Raw genomic sequence first — 10,113 nt, forward strand, 5'->3', positions numbered from 1 at the left:
TCAAACCGGCAACTTTTTGGTGCACAGGACAATGCCCACTCAGCTAAGCCACATCAACCAGGGATCTTATTTTCATTTTAAATTCAACCCACCATGAACTTTTCTCATGATGCTGAATTCCCTTCTCCTCTAATGTCTGCTGGGTTCTACAGGGAATTAATTACTTTAATACTAGGTATTGCAGCATATTTGTGTATCAGAATTAATCCTCTATTGCTTCCTAAAGTTTTTTTATTGTTTTTATTTCAAAAAATTATACTCATAACACATAACTGTAAGTTTCAAACAGCCACAGATTATTTAAACAATCAGCCTGGTCAGTGTGTTTCAGTGGCTGAGCATGGGGCTATGAACCAGGAGATCATGGTTCAATTCCCAGTCACGGCACATGCCCAGGTTGCAGGTTTGATCCCCAGCAGGGGATGTTCAGAAGGCAGCCCATCCATAATTCTCTCTCTTCATTGATGCATCTCTCTCCCTCTCCCCCTCTCACTTTCTCTCTGAAATCATAGCCTCAGGTCATGTAGCAAAGGAAGCCATTTACACAGGAATGCCCTGGGCACAATTCCTGTCTTCAGAAACAGGCAGAAGGGAACCAGGGTGTTTGGGGATACCTGCTGAGGTGGGAAACTAAAGAGAAGCAAGAAACCAGAGATATTATCTCTTTTAAGCTGGGCTGCACTTGTAAGTTTGGTATGGAGCTCCATTGTATGGTTGTGGCATACATTATTGTGACAGGTGTATTTACCCCTGGACTGGTCTTTGAGTTGTACACTTAGATTTGGTCCAATTTTCTATATGAATGTGATTCTGCACAATATTAATAGCTTTAAAATTCACCATCTCTCTGATCCCATTGTGTGTACGAGTTTGTAACATGCTGCTTGAACTTGGTATATTGTGGACATCTTCCCTTTGGTCACATTACATTTTATTTTATTTTTAAGTTTCTCTTTGTGTTTGAAAGTATTATAGATGTCCCCTTTCCTTGTCCCATTAACTCCCTAAATCCTGCATCCTCCCCAGGCATTCACTGTACTATTGCCTATATCCATGGGTTATGCATATACATTCTATGGTTAATCTCATCCCATTGACCCACCCCTCTACACACACACTCACACACACACACACACACACACACACACACACACACACACACACACATCATCCCTCAGAGATTTAGCATTCTGTTCTATGCTTCCATGTCTCTGGATCTATATTGTTCATCAATGTTTTTTTTTTTAATCTTTATTGTTGAAAGATTTCACCTGTCCCATTCCTGCCCCCCCAATCAACCCTCTCCAGCACATCCTGTCCCACACCCCAGGGCTTCATCACCCTATGTCTGCGTTCATAGGTTCTGCATATGCATACAAGGTCCTTAGTTAATTACCTCCCAACCAACACTTTCCCTTGCCTTTCTTCCAAGACTCTTCCTTCTATCCATGCTTCCATGTCTCTGGATCCACTCTGTACATCAGTTTATTTTATTCATGAGATTTCACATTAGAGTGAGATCATGGGATACTTGTCTTTCTCTGACTAAGTTTGCTTAGCATGATACTTTCCAGGTCCCTCCATGCTGTCTCAAAGGCTAAGAGATCCTTCTTTTTGATAGATCCCTAATATTCCATTGTGCAATGAAAAACTGGTAAATGTTGGAGAAGGTGTGGAGAAATTAGAACCTGAATATATAGCTGGTGAGAATGTATGAAACTACCAACAGGCAGTTCCTACATTCACTGCAAAAGGGCAGCCGCTTAGAAAGACAGCTTAGTACTTTGTTCAAAGTTAAACACACATACAGTTACAGCATGAACCACGCAAGGTCTCACTCCTACCTATCTACACTCCAGAAATGAGAATATACACCCATGCACACTTTTAGACACTAATCTTCACCGTAACGGAATTTGTAAGAGCCAAAACTTAAAATGGATCTAAATGTCCCCTAACTGACAAGGGATAAACAAACTGTAGTACATCCATACAATGAAGACGGCTCTGCCATTGAAAGGACTGATCTGCTCCCAGAAGCTACAATACAGATGAACCTTGAAAACATTATGCGAGGTGAGAAGGGCCAGACACCAAAGATCACACCAAGTGCAACTGGGCTGCACTTGTAAGTTTGGTATGGAGCTCCATTGTATGGTTGTGGCATACATTATTTCACCAAACACTACTGTTGGCCTTGACATGGTTTCCCATTGTTCAATATCACACAGCGCTGTGATGCCCATCTCTATTGTAAAATATTTGTCGCCAATCTTAATTGGGTCTTTCAACAAATGCCCATACGTGCAACTGCCTGTTTGAAAGTTTGAATGTATTTTTGTTGACTTTTGAGACAGGGAGTGGGAAGAGAGAGAGAAGATGAAGAAGAGTGAGAGGGAGGGAAGGAGGGAGGGAGGAACATTGACTTGGTGTTCCACTGACTGTTGCAATCATTGCTGGCTTATTGTATGTGCACTGACCAGGGATCCATGTAGCAATTTTGGCCTGTTGAGAAGACGCTCTAACCAGGTAGGTATGCTGCAGGGTGAAAGTCTGCATATTTTAAGGCTTTTAGTAAAAATTGCACAAGGACCCTTCGCCAGCCGAGTATGCGGGTCAAGTATCTCCATTCAGGAATATAGCATTTCCCTCTCCAATATAGCCCTGCTCATCCCCAGGGGGCAGTTCCAGGACGGTTTGTCCCGCGCTCATGACCCTCTCTATTGGTTTGCAGTTTCCCGGGATACATGGCCATGAACACGCTGGTCCACAGTGCCAACTGCCAAGTAGTGGGTTTCATTGTCACCACCACAGGATGGATCTTCTCCATGACCTGCATGGGCTTGGCGGAGTGGCGGGTTTGGTACATGGAGAACAGCTCCGCCCCCTCCCCGGGGCTGGCCTGTGTAGGGATGTGGAAGGTCTGCACTTACCAGTCCAACAGCCTCCAGAGCAGAGCCATAGCATGTCATCGCTACACCTACAGTGACACCTACGTGCCAATCAGTATTCGAATCGCTCAGCACCTGCTGCTGGCTGCCAACCTCCTGGCTCTCTTGGGGAAAGTGCTCACGGTCATGGGCCTGCAGAAATTATGCTTGGCTCATCTTCAGAAGAAAAACACCTGCCATCTGTTCTTCGCTTCCAGTGTCCTGAGCATCATAGCTGGCACATTTATCTTCATGGCTGTGATCTGGAACTACCACTCTGTGATGAATGAAGAGGGCATATGCTTCCCGCCATCCTTCCACATCCCCTTCAGGCCCAACAAGCAGGAGATGGGCAGCGCCGTCCCCATGGCTGTTCTGGCTGCCATCCTGATGCTGCTGAGTGGGCTGTTTACCCTCTCTTACCAGCTTGCCCCCAACAGCCAAGTGTACCCCCAGATCTCAGAAATGAGAAATTCCCAGTTTCAAAGCTTTGTAAATCCACAATGCCATGTTTATCGGGGTAAAGTATTATCAGGATGCTCTAGGAAATAGTTGCAAGGACTCACGACCATAGAAAAGGCCATTTTGAGCAGAAAGTGGTCATTTGTTTATGTCCAAATTGAGATCCTTGATTGGTTAATGAACTTCCATTAAAAAAAACGCAAAAAAAAACACACCACTGTCCACCTGTCTTAATTATTGGGGGTTCGGTGCACAAAGATTTGTGCACAAGGAGTGGGTCCCTCAGCCCACCTGCACCCTCTCCAATCTGGGAACCTTCAGGGGAGCCCTCTCCAATCCCGGAATTTCTGTCTGTCTTTGAAATCATATGAGCGGATTTTCTGAGACCCCAACCCAGTTTGGTTTGGTGATCACAGCATAATAGAGGTCCTTTCCTTTTTATTTCCCTTTGGTCCAATTGTGGAGATTTCCTAGAAGTCACAGGATAGCTTCCCTTTCATATTTCCTCAACACTGTGACTTTGCTCATGCCTCTTACCTTTGCTTTCCCTCCATCCCCTACCCACAACAGTAACTTGCACGAGGCTCACTTTGCTCTAGTGTTTTGGAGATCCCGCAATGCGCCAGCCAACAGACCTACGATTCCCAGAATTCCTGGTGCTCCGCGAGCTCTTGGTTTCCACTTCCAGTCCAGGGGCTGCACAAACCAAGAGGACTGTGAACTCCTGCCACCCCCAGGCAGGGCTGACAGGACCAGCCAATCCAGTGGCGTCCCCAGGACCACGGCCGCTTGGCATCTTACCCTGCCCCAGGCTGCTCAGCACATGCGTGCATAGGCCCTGAGCTTCCTAGGAGCTGGAATGCCCCCGGAGTCACTACAGAGAAAGGGCGGGCATCCCGCCCTGCTCCCAGCCGCTCGATGCCTGTGGCCGTGCCCTCTGCCCACAGGCCCGGCCATCTTTCCCTGGTTAATTTGCATGCTCATCTCTGATTGGCTGTGGGCATCTCCGTGGTACGGTCAATTTACATATTTTTCTATTATTAGTACAGATAATCAAGGTTATATACCTATTGTGTGAAAATGAGGGTTGCTCGGATTCTCACAGCTCCCTCTCAAACTGCCACTACAAACAACCAACCAGACCTTCTATGCCATGGCCCTAACACCTCTCCACTCCACCTGTACAGGCAATTTTCCCAAATGTGCAAAAGCAAAATAGTGGAAGGAATCCGCCTTCCATTACCAGACTCAGAAGTTATTACGATTCCGCCATAATCATTTTCTCTCTCCTTCCTTCCCTTCTTTTCATCTATTTTTCTTTCTCTGAAGACCTAAAGCAAACCCCAGACATCACATTTCTTCATCCTTATACACTTCAAAAGTAGTGTCTAAAAAAAGGACATTTCCCTGCAAAATGTCAGTACACCATTGACGTTAACAACCTTTTGTTGTTATTATCAAACTCTTATTAGAATTTTTAAAGCTTTAAAAATAATTGTACAGCCCTAGCTTGTTCGGCTCAGTGGATATAGCATCGGACTGCGGACTGAAAGGTACCAGGTTCTATTCTGGTCAAGGGCACATACCTGGGATTTGAGCTGGATGCCCAGTGGGGGCATATAGGAGGCAGCCTATCAATGATTGTCTCTCATCATTGATGTTTCTCTCTCTCTCTCCCTCTCCACACCTCTCTGAAATAAATAATAATATATTTACAAAAATAATTGTACAATTTTATTTCTTTTATTGCATAAGATGTTCAGGCTGCCACTTAAGGCTCAATTGAAAGCATTCCCCCTTCCACACCTTCTTTGCTATTTTCATAAAAAGATTTTGGTTTGCTGAATAAAATGAGCCAATTGTCCTGTGTTTAAAATTGCTACCTATCTCTTAAAGCTTAACTGGATTCTGAGTCAGCATAGGTCTTGTTTCTACAAATCTAGGTAACTGCCCTCAGAACCGCACTCCATAGGTATACCCTGTGTGAAAAAAAAACCACAACACATTTCTCTTCCATGCTTCATGGGTGGTCCAACTCACTTCCTGGGTAAGTTCTAAGCTCCCCCCCCCCCCCGCCCGCTCCTCTACTAACATCCTCATGTCATTACAATCCAAAATCATGTTTATAGGCATTTCAGGAGAGACAACTTCAGCTCACTCTCTTACTGATGGCTTCTTTCAGGTCATATTAACTAGATAGCTTTCATGTGAGAAGTGCTTCTAATATATCTAGTCAAGTACTGCGGGGCCATAACATACACTTTACCCACACCCTCTGTTTCATTGCTCACAGCACCTCAGAAGTTTCAAAGGACTGACTTAAAACTCAACAATTAACTGGGGGAGGTCATTAATAGGTTTAAATTGAGACAGACTCACTTTAATGTGAGAGCTACAGCAGAGAAATTAGAGGGCTGACGTGAAATGACTTTCTTCTCAAATAATACTTATGTCTCTGAGAGCAGAGTGTGTGACAAAATTTCCCCTTGGAGAATAAGTATATTAGTTATTTAAACATGTGTTCCAAAGACATTGCCTGTGGACCCCAGAATATTCATCGGATCCTTTGGCTATGGGCAAGGGATTCTTCCCTCTTCCCTCTGATAGAGCAAGTGTAAAGTGGTAGATGCCCCTTCTCTGTCTGCTGTGATTTGCACAATGTCCTTAGAACTGGGAGGAAGTCACAGCCTCTGCATTGAGTGAGAGTCCCTGGCCCCCATCCCAGGGGTTTGAAAGGAGCCTTTGGGTTCCATGGGATTTTCAGGGCTGGCCTGCAGTCAAGTCTTACCCATTCTCCTTGCAGGTCTGGAAGGCTGGGATATGGTTCCTAGGTAAACACCATGTTTCCCCCCATGAAATCTGTCCCCGAAGTAGGCCTTGTTAACAGACTGACAGGACATATAAGTTTGAAACAGGACGTGTGTTATTTAAGTGAGTCAAACCTGTGGTTATTTGAAAAAGGAAGCTCTTGGGAGACATGCTTCTGATGAGGACCAGTTTCTGGAACATGATACCCTGCTGAGGGAAGTGCGCCTGCCTCCTGCTGTTCCAAAAGGAGAATGATTGAACCTCTGGGGCTGTGGAAAGCTGTCTCTTGACCCCTCTTTGCCTTCACTGTCAACAGAGAGCAAGTGGACAGGTCATAAGGGTTCAGACACAGCAGGTGAGGCGGCCACCATGGCGGGGTGTGCTCTGGGGAAGCTCGGAAAAGAGTTCCTAGCCCTTGTCAAGGGCTCTTTGGGAATGACTGTTTAAGGTTCTCACTTAATTATTTTTTTCACAGGAATAAGGCAAAAGAATGTGCCCTGTGCATTTCCCATCAGGGCAGCACAAAGCGAGGGCGCCTGAGGGCGGTGATATTTCTCTCATTCTTCCTCCTCCCTGGGAATCCTTCCAAGGTGCCCAGGAGCTAGAGGCTGCCATGTGGCCTTTGGTTTGGGGGTCAGTGTGGGACAGTGCCAGGCCTCTGTGGGGGCGTCAGGCAGGGAGGTGTCCCTGTGAGAGCACTTGAGGAGGGAGACCCAGCAGAGGCAGCGTCTGGGCTCAGGGACACCAGCAGGTGCCTGTCTCAGTGCCCACCCAGTGAGCTGACTGTTTCCTGACTCAGGAGTCACTTTGCCCTTTCTCTTCCTTGTTCTCCCTGTTTGCCACCCCCTTTGGCCCTTTCTTCTCCCGCCCACCTCCATCCCCAGCTCACTTGTCCCGTGTAATTTCCTAGCAGGAACTCTTCCAGGGAGACAGTAAGGTCCAACTGGAAGCAGAGTCCGGTGACAGCCAGGACCCAAGTCAGTTTCACCCCAGGTTCCTGGTCCAAGGACTGATCCGGTATCGCACGCCCCCTCGCCCCCTTGCCCTGGCCCTGGCTACCTATCATAACACTTGCTCCCCAATTCCGTGGCTCTTCTTCCAGGGTTTCTACTTAAGACTTGGATGGATTACAGTGACTATTTGGTCTAAGACCTTAAAAAGGATATTTCTACAGTAGAAAGACTTCAACTCTTGAAGACCTGTTCAGTGACTCTGCCCCTTTAAGGAGCCTATTGTCATAGGCCTACAGGCCAGCCCTGGAAGCCATGGAAACATAAGAATGTTTGGTTTCCTCATCTCTGTTATAGCCTGGCAGTTGCTACCATTTGTACCTCTGAGACGTCCTCCTCCTGCCTTCTGTATTGGCTGGGTAACCATTGTGCTTTATTTTTTACCCTAGTTAAGAGAGCCCTGAGATTTCTTGTGGTGTGGGGGTGTCTATGTAATCCATTTATTTGCTCTGTGAACAGGTTAACTGTCATCAGAAGTCCTGCAGAGAGGTGAAGGTAGGCCACTTTAATTGTTCATCCTTTATGGAAGACTTGTCTACTTTAAGAACATGTTTTTATTGATTTCAGAGAGAGAGAGGAAGGGACATGGAGAGGGAGAATAAACATCAATGATGAAAAACATGGATTGGCTGCCTACTACACCACTCCTACTGAGAATAGAGTATCCAACTGACCAGGAATTGAACCTTGACCTCCTGGTTCAGAGTTTGACTATCAACAACTGAGACACACCAACCATGCCCACAATGCCATTTCAAGTGTTCCTTCCACAAGTTGTTCAGGGTTATCTGGCCCGAAAGAATGATTTTTATAAATAAGGCATCTTCCATGATTATCTGGCCATGAGAAGGAATTTCTGCTATCAGCTTGGGCATTCTCTCCTCCTGTCCCTCCCACTGGGGGCCCCTCAGAATAAAGCCCGAACCCCTCAAAGCTCTCCATGCACTGGCTTCGATGCCCACTCCTGTTCACCCTTTGTTCATTTCTATTCTTGTATTGCTCTACATGCCCCCATTTATCTCCAACTTAAAATATAGAAATATCCCTGGTAATCCCAGCAGATGCAATCTTGTTTTACCTTCCCAGTGTATTTCAGAATGGGCAAAAATAAGATCCTGCTACACTCTTATAATTTTCTTATCCTCATTTTATTTATTTTTAATTTTGTATCATTAATTATAATTGATATTTTAGAGAGAGAAGAAGGGTGAGGGAGAATAGAAACATCTGTCAGCTGCTTCCTGCATGCACCCTAACAGGGACTATGCTGGCACCTCAGATATGTGTTGAGATCGAAAATCAAACCGGCAACTTTTTGGTGCACAGGACAATGCCCACTCAGCTAAGCCACATCAACCAGGGATCTTATTTTCATTTTAAATTCAACCCACCATGAACTTTTCTCATGATACTGAATTCCCTTCTCCTCTAATGTCTGCTGGGTTCTACAGGGAATTAATTACTTTAATACTAGGTATTGCAGCATATTTGTGTATCAGAATTAATCCTCTATTGCTTCCTAAAGTTTTTTTATTGTTTTTATTTCAAAAAATTATACTCATAACACATAACTGTAAGTTTCAAACAGCCACAGATTATTTAAACAATCAGCCTGGTCAGTGTGTTTCAGTGGCTGAGCATGGGGCTATGAACCAGGAGATCATGGTTCAATTCCCAGTCACGGCACATGCCCAGGTTGCAGGTTTGATCCCCAGCAGGGGATGTTCAGAAGGCAGCCCATCCATAATTCTCTCTCTTCATTGATGCATCTATCTCTCTCTCCCCCTCTCACTTTCTCTCTGAAATCATAGCCTCAGGTCATGTAGCAAAGGAAGCCATTTACACAGGAATGCCCTGGGCACAATTCCTGTCTTCAGAAACAGGCAGAAGGGAACCAGGGTGTTTGGGGATACCTGCTGAGGTGGGAAACTAAAGAGAAGCAAGAAACCAGAGATATTATCTCTTTTAAGCTGGGCTGCACTTGTAAGTTTGGTATGGAGCTCCATTGTATGGTTGTGGCATACATTATTGTGACAGGTGTATTTACCCCTGGACTGGTCTTTGAGTTGTACACTTAGATTTGGTCCAATTTTCTATATGAATGTGATTCTGCACAATATTAATAGCTTTAAAATTCACCATCTCTCTGATCCCATTGTGTGTACGAATTTGTAACATGCTGCTTGAACTTGGTATATTGTGGACATCTTCCCTTTGGTCACATTACATTTTATTTTATTTTTAAGTTTCTCTTTGTGTTTGAAAGTATTATAGATGTCCCCTTTCCTTGTCCCATTAACTCCCTAAATCCTGCATCCTCCCCAGGCATTCACTGAACTATTGCCTATATCCATGGGTTATGCATATACATTCTATGGTTAATCTCATCCCATTGCCCCACCCCTCTACACACACACTCACACACACAAACACACACACACACACACACACACACACACACACACACACATCATCCCTCAGAGATTTAGCATTCTGTTCTATGCTTCCATGTCTCTGGATCTATATTGTTCATCAATGTTTTTTTTTTTTTAAATCTTTATTGTTGAAAGATTTCACCTGTCCCATTCCTGCCCCCCCAATCAACCCTCTCCAGCACATCCTGTCCCACACCCCAGGGCTTCATCACCCTATGTCTGCGTTCATAGGTTCTGCATATGCATACAAGGTCCTTAGTTAATTACCTCCCAACCAACACTTTCCCTTGCCTTTCTTCCAAGACTCTTCCTTCTATCCATGCTTCCATGTCTCTGGATCCACTCTGTACATCAGTTTATTTTATTCATGAGATTTCACATTAGAGTGAGATCATGGGATACTTGTCTTTCTCTGACTAAGTTTGCTTAGCATGATACTTTCCAGGTCCCTCCATGCTGTCTCAAAGG

General features: G+C 45.0%; 1 protein-coding gene across 1 annotated transcript; it reads left to right on the forward strand.

The window, feature by feature from the left end:
- Positions 1 to 2,747: 2,747 nt before the first annotated feature.
- LOC307096548 (claudin-34-like) lies at positions 2,748 to 5,729 on the forward strand (the record flags this gene model as incomplete). Its single annotated transcript, XM_079766195.1, has 2 exons — positions 2,748 to 3,450; positions 5,686 to 5,729. The coding sequence occupies 2 exons, from the start codon at positions 2,748 to 2,750 to the stop codon at positions 5,727 to 5,729; spliced, it is 747 nt and encodes a 248-aa protein (XP_079622321.1).
- Positions 5,730 to 10,113: the final 4,384 nt, after the last annotated feature.

The sequence above is a fragment of the Cnephaeus nilssonii genome, assembly GCF_951640355.1.
Source record: "Cnephaeus nilssonii genome assembly, chromosome: Y".
NCBI classification, from domain to species: domain Eukaryota; kingdom Metazoa; phylum Chordata; class Mammalia; order Chiroptera; family Vespertilionidae; genus Cnephaeus; species Cnephaeus nilssonii.